The sequence below is a fragment of the Natator depressus genome, chromosome 21, assembly GCF_965152275.1.
Source record: "Natator depressus isolate rNatDep1 chromosome 21, rNatDep2.hap1, whole genome shotgun sequence".
In the NCBI taxonomy this organism is placed as follows: Eukaryota; Metazoa; Chordata; order Testudines; family Cheloniidae; genus Natator; species Natator depressus.
The window spans coordinates 18141825-18157251 of record NC_134254.1 but is presented as its reverse complement, the minus strand read 5'-3'; the positions used below and the strand labels follow the sequence as shown (position 1 = coordinate 18157251).

The 15427-nt window shown below is 50.0% G+C and overlaps 1 protein-coding gene across 6 annotated transcripts in view; it reads right to left on the bottom strand.

The window, feature by feature from the left end:
• The window catches only part of KDM5B (lysine demethylase 5B), a 190687-nt gene that overhangs the window by 31105 nt on the left and 144155 nt on the right, over positions 1-15427 (bottom strand). For 5 of the 6 annotated variants that reach the window (XM_074936219.1, XM_074936218.1, XM_074936221.1 and 2 more), the window contains one exon: positions 6498-6656. The exons of the other annotated variant lie outside the window; for it this stretch is intronic. In XM_074936219.1, coding sequence (XP_074792320.1) covers positions 6498-6656 — 159 coding nt within the window. The remainder of the gene's footprint in view (positions 1-6497; positions 6657-15427) is intronic. 6 annotated transcript variants of the gene reach the window in all.

The following is a 15427-nucleotide window of genomic DNA, read 5'->3' as shown; positions in this document are numbered from 1 at the left end:
GATCTGGAGGATAGTGTGGATTGCACCCTCAGCAAGTTTGCAGATGACATTAAACTGGGAGGAGAGGTAGATACGCTGGAGGGTAGGGATAGGATACAGAGGGCCCTAGACAAATTGGAGGATTGGGCCAAAAGAAATCTGATGAGGTTCAACAAGGACAAGTGCAGAGTCCTGCACTTGGGACGGAAGAATCCAATGCACCGCTACAGACTAGGGACCGAATGGCTAGGCAGCAGTTCTGCAGAGAAAGACCTAGGGGTGACAGTGGACGAGAAGCTGGATATGAGTCAACAGTGTGCCCTTGTTGCCAAGAAGGCCAATGGCATTTTGGGCTGTATAAGTAGGGGCATTGCCAGCAGATTGAGGGATGTGATCGTTCCCCTCTATTCGACATTGGTGAGGCCTCATCTGGAGTACTGTGTCCAGTTTTGGGCCCCACACTACAAGAAGGATGTGGAGAAATTGGAGAGAGTCCAGCGAAGGGCAACAAAAATGATTAGGGGACTGGAACACATGACTTATGAGGAGAGGCTGAGGGAACTGGGATTGTTTAGTCTACGGAAGAGAAGAATGAGGGGGGATTTGATAGCTGCTTTTAACTACCTGAAAGGTGGATCCAAAGAGGATGGATCTAGACTATTCTCAGTGATAGCAGATGACAGGACAAGGAGTAATGGTCTCAAGTTGCAGTGGGGGAGGTTTAGGTTGGATATTAGGAAAAACTTTTTCACTAAGAGGGTGGTGAAACACTGGAATGTGTTACCTAGGGAGGTGGTGGAATCCCCTTCCTTAGAAGTTTTTAAGGTCAGGCTTGACAAAGCCCTGGCTGGGATGATTTAGTGGGGATTGGTCCTGCTCTGGGCAAGGGGTTGGACTAGATGGCCTCCAGAGGTCCCTTCCAACTCTGTTATTCTATGATTCTATGAGGCTTCAGGAAAAATGTTGACAAATAAATTGCCTGATTCATGTGGAAATTGGAAATGACCTATGTTAATAATTTTGGGTGAGGGCAGAGGTAAACTTTATCCGTACGGAAAAATATAAGGAGATTCTGGACTCAAGGCTCTCAATTCACCCATTCTCCTTGCTGAGGTTATGACAACCAGAAATGCCACTTTCACAAAGAGGTGGAAAAAAGCAATCTACTACTCACTGGAGGGTGGAACACTGAAATCACTGCCAAATGTACTTTAATGGAACTGTCAGGCCTTGCTTCTTTTAGGTGCAAGAGATAATCCAAAAAATGATTAAGCCTGCACTGGAGAGAGACTTCTCTATTCAGACCGGATAGAAAAATATTTTTATTTGGCCAGGTAAGTACACCTAGTTGAAGGCTCTCTGTTGTTCAGAAGCACCTCCGCAATGTTTTTCAAGAAAGTCATTACTAGTGATGTTAGCCACGAAGCATCCACTCTGTCAAGTGGAAGGCCTATAGGTTGGGATGGAACAGATAGCCATGTTCCTGAGAATTCACGTCTGAATCTAATGGGATTGGTAGAGGAGGCCTTGCTAATATGGTTGAGAAGCAGTGTTGTCGAAGCCATGCTGGTGCTTTTAATATGAGGCAACCATGAACCCACTTGGCCTCAAATAGGGCTATTGGAGTAAAGGCATACAGCAGGGAGTTCATCCATGATAACAGAAAAACATCCAAAGATCCAGTGCTGTGACCCTCTCGGGAGCAAAACTGATGGCATCTTCTGTTGGCCTTTGTTGCGAACAGGTCCACTTGTGGAGTTCCTCACAGCTGGAAGATGGATCTGGCTATGTCTGGACATAGTGACCATTTGTGGTGAGGGGAGAAAGACTTGCTTAGGTGATCTGCCAATGTTTTGTGCTCCCCTGAGAAGTAAGCAGTTTTGAGGTAACTGAGTTGGTTATACAGAACTCCCAAAGTAGAACTGCCTCCTGGCACAGTGGTAAGGAATACACCTTTCCTTGTCTGTTTAGAAAACACAGTTGCTATATTGGCCGATAACACTAACAGATTTTTTTTTGGCAGAATACAGGCAGTCTTCGGACTTACGACACAACTGATTCCTGAAAATTGCATCGTAAGTTGAAATGTCGTAACTCAGAATCACAATCCACTCCATTGCAGGACCAAGTGTCATAAACCAATTGTCGTAAGTCAAATCAGGGTGTTAATTCCAATGCCGCGCATGCACTCTCCGGAGCTCAATCACATTGTTGTCTGGGCAAGGGGTGAACTCCACCTCTGAGCCGGAGAAGGTGTCACCCCCTGCTATCGAGGCCTGGGTCTGACAGCTCACTGTTGCCGCCGGCAACTGGTGCCGGGAGTGGTCCGACTGGTGCCGGGAGTAGGGAGAGTGGCGCCGGATCAGGGAGAGACCTCAAGGTCTCAGCGATGGTGACCAACAGCGCGACGAAGACTGGCGCCGAGGAGATTGTCTATGCACTGTGGCTCGCCCAGGCGTAGACAGGGATTGGGTGCGCGTTGCCAATGATTCATAGTGGCGAGCCAGAGACCTGAGCCAACACGGAGACTAAGAACGTGGCAACCTAGGGCTCTGTCTTGGCTCCGGAGATCGGTAGTGCTTGCTGTCTTGTGCAAGGCCTTGTTTGGCAGGCTTGTCCCCGCAGGGAGCCATAGTCGGTTCCATTGCTGCACACGGTGCTGGCTGTGGTGGGGGTGCTCTTAAATCTGCAGGCGCTGGGAGCTGAGAGGAGGTCAGCTGTGCCTTCGGCTTGGGCCCCTTTACCGCTCCCTGGAGTTGGTGGTGGGTCCTTTTGTGGGGAAGAACTCCGCAGGGCTGAGCCCTTTTGCGGGTCTGCAGTGGGTGTAAGGCCCAAACTGGGTCCTTTACCCAGAGCCTGCTAGTCGGGCTTGCTTGGTGCCGACTTCTTTGTTTTTTTCTTCGGCACCAGCAATGGGGCTCAGTGCCGGGAAAAGCCCAGTGACAGGGGTGCGCTACACACAGAAGCCAAAGTGCTGGGTGCCGTGACAGGCTGTGCCGGCTCCAAAGCTGGGCTTAGGGCAGCCTGCATCAGGAAGGCCCCGAGACATATGTCGTGCTCTCTCTGTGTCTGAGGACGACAGTTCTTACAGATGCGACAGTGCTCTTTTATGTGGGATTCCCCAAGGCAGCTTACACAACTCTCATGCGGGTCACTAACAGGCATAGGTCTGTTACATGTGGAGCAAGGTTTAAAACCCAGAGACCGGGACATGCGCCACTTGGGGCAATGTCCCCACCGGGACATTATCTGACTAAACACTTAACAGCTACTTAACAACTGACTAACAAACAATTAAACTATTTACAGTTAGAAGAACAAGGCTGAGACAGGAGAGAAAACCACTTACTGCTTGCAAAGCAAGGGACAGAGGCACTCCAAGTGTCCACTATGTGCCAGTGGCGCCTGATACACCGCAGCATGAGCGTGGCACTCCATAGGGCGCCAAAGCCTGCCCTACAGATACCGCTAAGGCAAAAGTGTCCGACGAACACGCACATGGTCATGCACACACCTACAATGGAATCGACATTAGCAAGCAGTTGAAGAAGAATGTATATGGTGGCTAGAAGTAACAATCCAGGGAAGCACATTGGATGTTACAAGAGCAATACACTACTATTTGATAAGGGCTGAGGAATACAGGAAATTGCCTAGACTGTCTCGGCAGTCACATCCCAATATCGTTCTAAGTGGGTTAGACTCTACTGAAGAGTGTTATAAACATGCCAGTGCTCCTCTTCCATAAGTGCATAGAGCCACTTTGTTGCCGCCATATAGATTTTCTTCTTTAATGACAGGATAATCCCTGGGGCTCTGTTGTGGCTTTGAAATCTCAGAATAGGGTGCCCTCACTTAAGCTTTATAAGATCTTTTGGTACAAAGTCCCCTTCCTGGTAGGGCTACTGCTATTGAGGTTGGTAGGGCTATTGAGAATTAATACCTATGATGTATGAAATTTCCTTTTTGTTTGTTCTAACTGGAGGTTGACATTCAGATCCTATGATGTCCTCAAAGGATGAATCATAGAATCATAGAATATCAGGGTTGGAAGGGACCTCAGGAGGTCATCTAGTCCAACCCCCTGGTCAAAGCAGGACCAATCCCCAATTAAATCATCCCAGCCAGGGCTTTGTCAAGCCTGACCTTAAAAACTTCTAAGGAAGGAGATTCTACCACCTCCCTAGGTAACACATTCCAGTGTTTCACCACCCTCTTGGTGAAAAAGTTTTTCCTAAAATCCAACCTAAGAGTAGGAGTAGGAGAAACCCTGTATTCAATAGGGTTTTGGTTTGTAAGCAAAAATATTCAATCAATGTTTAGACCTTCTTCTGTTTTGCCAGTTTGCAAACTAAACTACTGAAGTGTTCAGGCACAGGAATCTTTCCTGACTGTCCAGCTCTAGTGGTGATTCAGAGTTTGCCCTCCTCAAGAGCAGAACTCTGGGAAGAAAAAAAAGAAGAAGAGTAATATGCGTGTGGGTTTGGGTTTTTTAAGGTTTCTTAGGAGTTTCTGTCTTTCTGTCCCAAGAGGGAGGGGTCCCTGTGCTTCAATGTAATTTCTCTGGAATCCACCCACCCAAGGATAGGCACTGGAGCAAATCCAGATTATGTGAAGAGCCCAATAGGGGGCTTGAAAGTCTGAAAGGAAAGCTGAAAGACCTAGTAACTTGGTCTTTGTTCAGTAAATCAAGTCGCATTTTGTATACATACAGGGATTTCTCACCTACTGCAGTCATCCAATGATGCATGAGAAATGGGAGTGCTTTGTTCCAGGTGGGCCTTGAGTGGGCCTTGAGTGGGCCTGGTTGATTGAGTGGAGGGTAAGGCTTTGAGCCGGGACAACTGCTTCAAGCCAGCAGCCTTATAAAAAAAGGCAGCCAGTTGCGAACAGCGGAGAGGCTAACAGAGGGAGTTGGCCTGGGAGTTCACCTGGGGAGAGCCCACTAAGGAGTTCATCTTACAGGCTTCTCCGACCTTTCAACTAGCTGAAAGGGGGTTCGAAAGAGGATGGATCTAGACTGTTCTCAGTGGTAGCAGATGACAGAACAAGGAGTAATGGTTTCAAGTTGCAGTGTGGGAGGTTTAGGTTGAATATTAGGAAAAACTTTTTCACTAGGAGGGTGGTGAAGCACTGGAATGGGTTGCCTAGGGAGGTGGTGGAATCTCCTTCCTTAGAGGTTTTTAAGGCCCGGCTTGACAAAGCCCTGGCTGGGGATTGGTCCTGCTTTGAGCAGGAGGTTGGACTAGATGACCTCCTGAGGTCCCTTCCAACCCTGATATTCTTTGATTCTATGAAATGGAGATGTTATATGCTTCTTGCCTGGGTACAGATTACCCAAAGCACTCCTTGCTGTGAAGGTTGGAGGGAAACCCTTTTCTACCTCAGACTTAGAACCAGTTTCTCTGGCTGAGCTGCTGTGCCCCTACTTCGCAGGCCACAAACCAATTCATCTTCTGAACCTGAAACAGAGCTTCACAGAAGCAGCAACCTTGAATTTGGAAAGCATCTGTGATATGAACAGGAGTGGGAATCCTTTCTGAAGGAAACTTGCTGCTCTTGGTTGAGCTTTCCCACAGTGGAAGGAGGCATCATAAGGCCCTGATGTGTTCGTTTGACTCAGAGCTTCATGCCCTGGCAAAAGGAAGGTCACCTAGCTAGTAGTAGGCAGAGCAGAGATTGCCCTCAGAAGCTTCTGAAAGGCAACCTCACAAATCTAGCACCTCTTGGACTTTGCTAGGAACGCACAGAGCAATTCTGCATACGTGTGTGCTGGGTCAGGGGTGAGGGAAAGAGTGGAAAGACAAAGCCCAGTAGAGAGATGCTGCACCAGAGAGCTGGAGCCTCAGTACCCTGGTGATTCCCAGGCTGAAGAGAGGAGATATAAATTGAAATAATAGAATCATAGAATATCAAGGTTGGAAGGGAGTTCAGGAGGTCATCTAGTCCAACCCCCTGCTCAAAGCAGGACCGATCCACAACTAAATCATCCCAGACAGGGCTTTGTCAAGCCTGACCTTAAAAACCTCTAAGGAAGGAGATTCCACTACCTCCCTAGGTAGCCCATTCCAGTACCTCACCACCCTCCTAGTGAAATAGTGTTTCCTAATATCCAACCTAAACCTCCCCCACTGCAACTTGAGACCATTACTCCTACCCATCTGCTACCACTGAGAACAGCCTAGATCCATCCTCTTTGGAACCCCCTTTCAGGTAGTTGAAAGCAGCTATCAGAAATGAGATTGCTATTGCCCAAATACAGAAATAAAATCTAAAATATAGGAAAACAAACTAGTGAGAAAAATACAAATTGACTGCTTCTTCCATCGCCAGAGGCAGAACTGAAGAGGGGGCAAGACTTAGCAACACCACAAGACTCCTCAAAATTCTACACCCCCTTGTGGAGAGCTGGGAGAGAAGCTGGGCAGCAGGAAGACAGTAGAGATGCAAGCAGGATATAAAATCAAGTGGGGGAAAAAGCCCTAAGAGGAGCCTGTATTTCAAAGTTTAATACATACCGCAGAGGCAGTCTCCTTACTCTCACACAGAGCTCTTTCCAGATCACAAAGACTCTCCAGCCTGGTCCCTCTCTTCTTTCCATTTGGCACTGGCTCCTTTAATTTTTTCTGTTTCCTTTTAAGATTCAGTGTTCCAATATCACATCTGGGAGACAACACCTAAGACACAGCCAAAGCACAACTGTCTGGAGCATTTCTCAGTGCATTTATCCTCGCATAACACATGGCCATGCACTCATAAGTCCATTTAAGTACCCTAAAACTTTGACTAACCAAAGGTTATGTTGGGGGAAAAACAAAAGCCAGAGGACTGAAAAAACGGTTACTCACCTCTCGTAACTGTTGTTCTTCGAGATGCGTTGCTCATGTCCATTCCAATAGGTGTGTGCGCGCGCCGCATGAATGATCGCCGGAAGCTTTTCCCTAGTGGTACCCATTGGGTTGGCAGTGGAGACCCCTAGAGTGGCGCCCTCATGGCGATGTATATATGACCCTGCCGACCCGCCACTCATTCAGTTCCTTCTTGCCGGAAGACTCCGACAGTGGGGAGGCGGGCGGGATTTGGAATGGACGTAAGCAACACATCTCGAAGAACAACAGTTACGAGAGATGAGTAACCATTTTTTCTTCTTTGAGTGATTGCTCATGTGCATTCCCAATAAGTGACTTCCAAGTGGTTACTCCAGAGGAAGGGTTGGAGTTCACCTGACTGTTGATTAAAGGACTGCCAAACCAAAAGCAGCAGCATCCCTCGCCTGCTGGTAATGGCGTAATGGGAAATGAAGGTGTGGACTGAAGACCACTTTGCTGCCTTGCAGATGTCCAGGATAGGGACCTGCGCCAGGAAAGCTACAGACATCGCTTGCGCTCTGGTGGAATGCACTGTAATAGGCGGAACTGGAATTTTAGCCAGGTCATAGCACGTCCTGATGCAGGACATGATCCATGATGAGATTCTCTATGATGAGATAGGAAACCCCCTCATCCTTTCTGCAATTGCAATAAAAAACTGTGGTGATTTACGGAACGGCTTTGTGCGTTCAATGTAAAAGGCTAAGGCCCGTCTAAAATCTAAGGTGTGAAACATGCGCTCCCTGCTGGTGGCATGGGGTTTAGAGAAGAACACAGGCAAGAATATATCCTGGGTCACATGAAACTGGGAGACCACTTTGGGCAAAAATGCAGGGTGGAGGCATAGCTGCACCTTGTCTTTATAAAACACAGTGTACGGGGGTTTGGAGGTCAGGGCTCTGAGCTCGGACACCTTCCTCACAGAGGTTATAGCTACTAGGAAGGCCACCTTCCAGGACAGATAGGAGAGAGGGCAGGTAGCAATAGGCTCAAAGGGGGGCCTCATGAGATAGGATAGGACCAGGTTTAGGTCCTAGGAGGGGGGAACGGGCCGACATACAGGTGGGTAAAGTCTGTCAAAGCCCTTAAGGAACCTGCCCACCATGGGGTTACTGAATACTGATCCCCCCAGCGTTCCCGGGGGGAAGGCCAAAATGGCCACCAGGTGTACCCTTAGGGATGATATCCCCAACCCTTGGCGCTTGAGGTCCAAGAGGTAGTCTAGGACAAGGGAACTGGGGTTGATTGTGGTTCAGATCCTCTTTGTTGGGACCAAATGGAGAAACCCTTCCACTTGGCCAGGTATGTGGCTCCAGTGGAGGGTTTTCTGCTTCCCTACAGGACTTCCCTGACCGAGCTCGAGCACTGAAGTTCCAAAGGGTTCAACCATGGAGTTTCCAAGCTGTGAGGTGGAGGGACTCCAGGTTGGGGTGCTGCAGCTGGCTGTGGTCCTGCGAAATTTAGGGATGGGCAGATGGGGAGCGCTATTGGTGTGACCACGGAAAGGTTCAGCAATACGGTGAACCAGTGCTGGCAGGGCCACATTGGTGCTATCAGGATCAACGAGGCCCTGTCCTGGCGAACCTTGAGGAGCACTCTGTGTATGAGGGGGAACAGTGGGAATGCATACATTGCGTGCCCCGCCCAAGATAGGTGAAAGGCATCCGCAATGGAGCCTGGGTTGTGGTTCAGGAAGGAGCAGAACCTCTGGCACTTCCTGTTGCCTTGCGTGCCAAACAGGTCTGTATGGGGAAAGCCCCACTTCTGGAAAATTGAGTGGGTGATATCCGATCTGAGGGACCACTCGTGTCCCTGGAATGAGTGGCTGAGGCAGTCTGCCAGCTCGTTCTGCACCCCAGGAAGGTATGACGCCTGCAGGTGTATGGAGTGCATGATGCAAAAATCCCACAGGGCGAGGGCTTCCCGACAGAGGGGAGAGGAGTGAGCACCACCCTGTTTGTTTATATAAAACATCGCTGTGGTGTTGTCTGTGAGTACTGATATGCACCTGTCCTGGAGACGGCTCTGGAACGTCTGGCATGCCAGGCGAACCACTCTCAACTCTCAGACATTGATGTGCAGCGACAGCTCTGCCTGGGACCAGAGGCCTTGGGTTCTGACACTGCCCAGATGAGCTCCCCAACTGAGCGCCGAAGCGTCCGTAACCAGGACAATCGTCAGTTGGGGCTTTGCAAAAGGTACTCCCACACAGACCATCTGAGGATGGAGCCACCAGTGGAGGGAGCTGAGTATTCGCGGGGGGAGGGTCACTACTGAGTCCAATGGACCCCTGCCCTGCCTGTCTTTCTTCCACAGGACAGAAGCGGCTTTGTCTGTACAAAGTGCAAGCTGGTCTCCATATTGGAAGAGAAGATTGAAGGTCTGGAACAACAGATAACGACCCTGCGTTGTATACGAGAAACTGAGGATTTTCTGGACAAAACACAGGATAGGCTTCTAGGGGCACAAAGCTCTAAAGATATAGAGCAGGTTGCACAGAGGAGCCAAGAGGCCAGTGAAGAAGCTTGGCAACATGTGACCTCCAGAAGAGGTAAGCGGAATGTCCGGGTTCCAGTAACACAGACACAGGTAACCAACCGCTTTCATGTTCTCTCCACAGGTACCATTGCGGAGAGTGGACCAGATGATATGTCTGGGGGGAGAAAGCAGAAGGAGACTCCGCTGGCTGGAAGGCATGAGATGCGATGTCCTGAGGTTGGGGGTTCCACGACCACCACTCCCAAGAGGAGAAGGCGGGTGGTGGTGGTCGGGGACTCTCTCCTCCGGGGGACTGAGTCATCTATCTGCCGCCCTGACCGGGAAAACCGAGAAGTCTGCTGCTTGCCAGGGGCTAAGATTCGCGATGTGACGGAGAGACTGCCGAGACTCATCAAGCCCTCGGATCGCTACCCCTTCCTGCTTCTCCACGTGGGCACCAATGATACTGCCAAGAATGACCTTGAGTGGATCACTGCGGACTACGTGGCTCTGGGAAGAAGGATAAAGGAGTTGGAGGCGCAAGTGGTCTTCTCGTCCATCCTCCCCGTGGAAGGAAAAGGCCTGGGTAGGGACCGTCGAATCGTGGAAGTCAACGAATGGCTACGCAGGTGGTGTCGGAGAGAAGGCTTTGGATTCTTTGACCATGGGATGGTGTTCCATGAAGGAGGAGTGCTGGGCAGAGACGGGCTCCATCTTACGAAGAGAGGGAAGAGCATCTTTGCCAGCAGGCTGGCTAACCTAGTGAGGAGGGCTTTAAACTAGGTTCACCGGGGGAAGGAGACCAAAGCCCTGAGGTAAGTGGGAAAGCGGGATACCGGGAGGAAGCACAGGCAGGAATGTCTGTGAGGGGAGGGCTCCTGCCTCATACTGGGAATGAGGGGCGATCAACAGGTTATCTCAAGTGCTTATATACAAATGCACAAAGCCTTGGAAACAAGCAGGGAGAACTGGAGGTCCTGGTGATGTCAAGGAACTATGACGTGATTGGAATAACAGAGACTTGGTGGGATAACTCACATGACTGGAGTACAGTCATGGATGGTTATAAACTGTTCAGGAAGGACAGGCAGGGCAGAAAAGGTGGGGGAGTAGCACTGTATGTAAGGGAGCAGTATGACTGCTCAGAGCTCCGGTACGAAACTGTGGAAAAACCTGAGTGTCTCTGGATTAAGTTTAGAAGTGTGTGCAACAAGAGTGATGTAGTGGTGGGAGTCTGCTATAGACCACCGGACAGGGGGATGAGGTGGATGAGGCTTTCTTCCGGCAACTCACGGAAGCTACTAGATCACATGCCCTGATTCTCATGGGTGACTTTAATTTTCCTGATATCTGCTGGGAGAGCAATACAGCGGTGCATAGACAATCCAGGAAGTTTTTGGAAAGCGTAGGGGACAATTTCCTGGCGCAAGTGCTAGGGGAGCCAACTAGGGGGGGCGCTTTTCTTGACCTGCTGCTCACAAACCGGGTAGAATTAGTGGGGGAAGCAAAAGTGGATGGGAATCTGGGAGGCAGTGACCATGAGTTGGTTGAGTTCAGGATCCTGACGCAGGGAAGAAAGGTAAACAGCAGGATACGGACCCTGGACTTCAGGAAAGCAGACTTCGACTCCCTCAGGGAACAGATGGCCAGGATCCCCTGGGGGACTAACATGAAGGGGAAGGGAGTCCAGGAGAGCTGGCTGTATTTCAAGGAATCCCTGTTGAGGTTACAGGGACAAACCATCCCGATGAGTCGAAAGAATAGTAAATATGGCAGGCGACCAGCTTGGCTTAATGGTGAAATCCTAGCGGATCTTAAACATAAAAAAGAAGCTTACAAGAAGTGGAAGGTTGGACATATGACCAGGGAAGAGTATAAAAATATTGCTCGGGCATGTAGGAAAGATATCAGGAGGGCCAAATCGCACCTGGAGCTGCAGCTAGCAAGAGATGTCAAGAGTAACAAGAAGGGTTTCTTCAGGTATGTTGGCAACAAGAAGTAAGCCAAGGAAAGTGTGGGCCCCTTACTGAATGAGGGAGGCAACCTAGTGACAGAGGATGTGGAAAAAGCTAATGTACTCAATGCTTTTTTTGCCTCTGTTTTCACTAACAAGGTCAGCTCCCAGACTGCTGCGCTGGGCATCACAGAATGGGGAAGAGATGGCCAGCCCTCTGTGGAGATAGAGGTGGTTAGGGACTATTTAGAAAAGCTGGACGTGCACAAGTCCATGGGGCCGGACGAGTTGCATCCGAGAGTGCTAAAGGAATTGGCGGCTGTGATTGCAGAGCCCTTGGCCATTATCTTTGAAAACTCGTGGCGAACGGGGGAAGTCCCGGATGACTGGAAAAAGGCTAATGTAGTGCCAATCTTTAAAAAAGGGAAGAAGGAGGATCCTGGGAACTACAGGCCAGTCAGCCTCACCTCAGTCCCTGGAAAAATCATGGAGCAGGTCCTCAAAGAATCAATCCTGAAGCACTTACATGAGAGGAAAGTGATCAGGAACAGTCAGCATGGGTTCACCAAGGGAAGGTCATGCCTGACTAATCTAATCGCCTTTTATGATGAGATTACTGGTTCTGTGGATGAAGGGAAAGCAGTGGATGTATTGTTTCTTGACTTTAGCAAAGCTTTTGACACGGTCTCCCACAGTATTCTTGTCAGCAAGTTAAGGAAGTATGGGCTGGATGAATGCACTATAAGGTGGGTAGAAAGGTGGCTAGATTGTCGGGCTCAACGGGTAGTGATCAATGGCTCCATGTCTAGTTGGCAGCCGGTGTCAAGTGGTGTGCCCCAGGGGTCGGTCCTGGGGCCGGTTTTGTTCAATATCTTCATAAATGATCTGGAGGGTGGTGTGGATTGCACTCTCAGCAAATTTGCGGATGATACTAAACTGGGAGGAGTGGTAGATACGCTGGAGGGGAGGGATAGGATACAGAAGGACCTAGACAAATTGGAGGATTGGGCCAAAAGAAATCTGATGAGGTTCAATAAAGGATAAGTGCAGGGTCCTGCACTTAGGATGGAAGAATCCAATGCACCGCTACAGACTAGGGACCGAATGGCTAGGCAGCAGTTCTGCGGAAAATGACCTAGGGGTGACAGTGGACGAGAAGCTGGATATGAGTCAACAGTGTGCCCTTGTTGCCAAGAAGGCCAATGGCATTTTGGGATGTATAAGTAGGGGCATAGCCAGCAGATCGAGGGACGTGATCGTTCCCCTCTATTCGACACTGGTGAGGCCTCATCTGGAGTACTGTGTCCAGTTTTGGGCCCCACACTACAAGAAGGATGTGGATAAATTGGAGAGAGTCCAGCGAAGGGCAACAAAAATGATTAGGGGTCTAGAGCACATGACTTATGAAGAGAGGCTGAGGGAGCTGGGATTGTTTAGTCTGCAGAAGAGAAGAATGAGGGGGGATTTGATAGCTGCTTTCAACTACCTGAAAGGGGGTTCCAAAGAGGATGGCTCTAGACTGTTCTCAATGGTAGCAGATGACAGAACGAGGAGTAATGGTCTCAAGTTGCAATGGGGGAGGTTTAGATTGGATATTAGGAAAAACTTTTTCACTAAGAGGGTGGTAAAACACTGGAATGCGTTACCTAGGGAGGTGGTAGAATCTCCTTCCTTAGAGGTTTTTAAGGTCAGGCTTGACAAAGCCCTGGCTGGGATGATTTAACTGGGAATTGGTCCTGCTTCGAGCAGGGGGTTGGACTAGATGACCTTCTCGGGTCCCTTCCAACCCTGATATTCTATGATTCTATTCTATGATTCTATGTGCACCTGTGCTAGCCACGTTTGTAGAGGTCGAAGGCGGAGCCTGGTGTGTCGCACTACGTATGTGCAGACCGCCATATGTCCCAGAAGCCCCATACAGTTTCTGGTTGTGGTGGTTGGGAAACAAAGGAGGGCATGAATAATGTCAGAGATTGCTTTGAAGTGTAGCTCTGGAAGGAATACCCGCACGACCGTAGAGTCCAGGAGGGCTCCAATGAACTCTATCCTCTGAGTGGGGGGTCAGGATAGACATGGGTTCATTCAGTGTAAGGCCCAGCCTGAGGAACGTGTCCCTGATCAGGGATACATGCTGCACTACCCTTCTTTGGGATGCTGCCTTGAGAAGCCAGTCGTCCAGGTATGGGAAAACCTGGACCTGGTGCCTGTGGACAAACGCTGCCACTACCGCCATACACTTGGTGAAAACCCGAGGGGCGGTAGAAAGGCTGAATGGAAGCACCCTGAACTGGTAGTGATGGCCACTGACTATGAACCTGAGAAAACGCCTGTGAGAAGGGATAACTGAAATATGGAAATACACGTCCTTCAAGTCGAGGGTGGCGTACCAGTCTCCCGGCTCCATTGAGGGAATGATGATGGCCAGAGAGACCATGAGAAACTTCACCATTTTTTATGTATGAGTTGAGGTCTCGCAGGTCCAGGATAGGCCAAAGCCCCCCCGTGGCCTTGGGGATAAGGAAATAGCGGGAGTAGAAACCCTTGCCCCTGAGTTCCTGAGGGACCTCCTCTATCACCCCTAGTGCTAGAAGCAACTGAACCTCCTGTAAAAGAAGTTGCTCATGAGGGACTGGGAAGGGGGTTGGGAGGGCAGTAGGGAGCAGAATTGGATAGAATATCCTGCCCCTACTGTGCAGAGGACCCAGCGATCTGACGTGATCTGAGCCCAAGCCCAGTAGAAGCGGGAGAGTCGGTTCACAATGGGACGGGAAGGTCCGGTAAGGCAACTGGTGCGCCGTCCTCGTGCGTAACTTCAAAAGTTAGGCTTAGGGCCAAGGAGCTGTTTAGTCAAACGCTGGCCTTGGCCCAAAGAGGGCTGTGGGTGCCTCCTATTGTTTCTGCCCCCCCTTCTAGGTGGGTCCCACCTAGGGGGTCCTTGGTAGAAGCGAGATGGGGGCTGAGGCCTAAAAGGTCTTCTCTGAGGTGTAGGGGTGTGCAGCCCCAGAGATCTTAGTGTGGCCCGTGAGTCCTTGAGGCTGTGTAAACGTTTGTCTGTATTTTGGGCAAACAGGTCCTCACGGACAAAGGGAAGGTATTTTGGACCTCAGGAGGGATACCCAAGACCTGGAGCCATGCACTGTCTCATAGTGATGGCGGTGGCCATAGCTCTAGCTGCTGAATCCGCCGCATCGAGGGCTGCTTGAAGAGCAGTTCTAGAGACCACCCTGCCTTTCTCCAGGAGGGCTCCGAACTCCCTACGTGAATCAGTCGGGATAAACTCCTGGAACTTGGCCAATGCTGACCAGGAATTAAAGGCATATCAGCCTAGCACTGCCTGTTGGTTAGCTATTCAAAGCTGGAGACCCCCAGTCGAATAGACTTTACAGCTGAAGAGGTCCAGCTTCTTTGTGTCACGTGACTTAGGAACGGAACCCAGTTGACCCTGGAGGTATTGTTTCATGGTGTCTGTGTATATAATGTCTTCTGCAATTTCCACAGTATGCATCCGATGAAGTGAGCTGTAGCTCACGAAAGCTCATGCTCAAATAAATTGGTTAGTCTCTAAGGTGCCACAAGTCCTCCTTTTCTTTTTATGATTTACAGTGTCTACGACCAACGTACCCGGCTGCGGGTTTGTAAAAAGGTGCTCACAGCCCTTTTGTGGTACAAAGTAGCATCTCTCCACACCCTCAGCCGTCAGTAGTATAGAGGCTGGAGTCTGCCAAAGCACGTTGGTGGTGGTCTGGATAGACTTTATGAGGGGCAATGCATGCCTGGAGGGACCCTCCGGGGTGAGGATATTTACTATGGGGTCTAAGTCCTTGGCAACTTCCTCCGCCTGGAGGTTAAGGTTAATTGCCACCCTCCTAAGTAGGTCCTAGTGGCCCTTGACAGCCATCGGTGGTAAAGCGGTGGATGTGCCCGCCACAGCCTCATCAGGAGAAGAGGAGGAAGACGTTCCCAGAACCGGGTCCTCCTGCCCCTCCAGCTGTCTAGAGGCCAGACGTGGTAACTCAGGAGGCCTGACAATGACCAGCTGAGTGGCCTCTATTGTCGGTGGAGTGGCAGCTGTGGCTGATCGACAGTCACATCCCGTGTAGGGTCCTCCGGTGCCTTAGGGGAGCAGCGTGCCGTTGATGATGCCGAT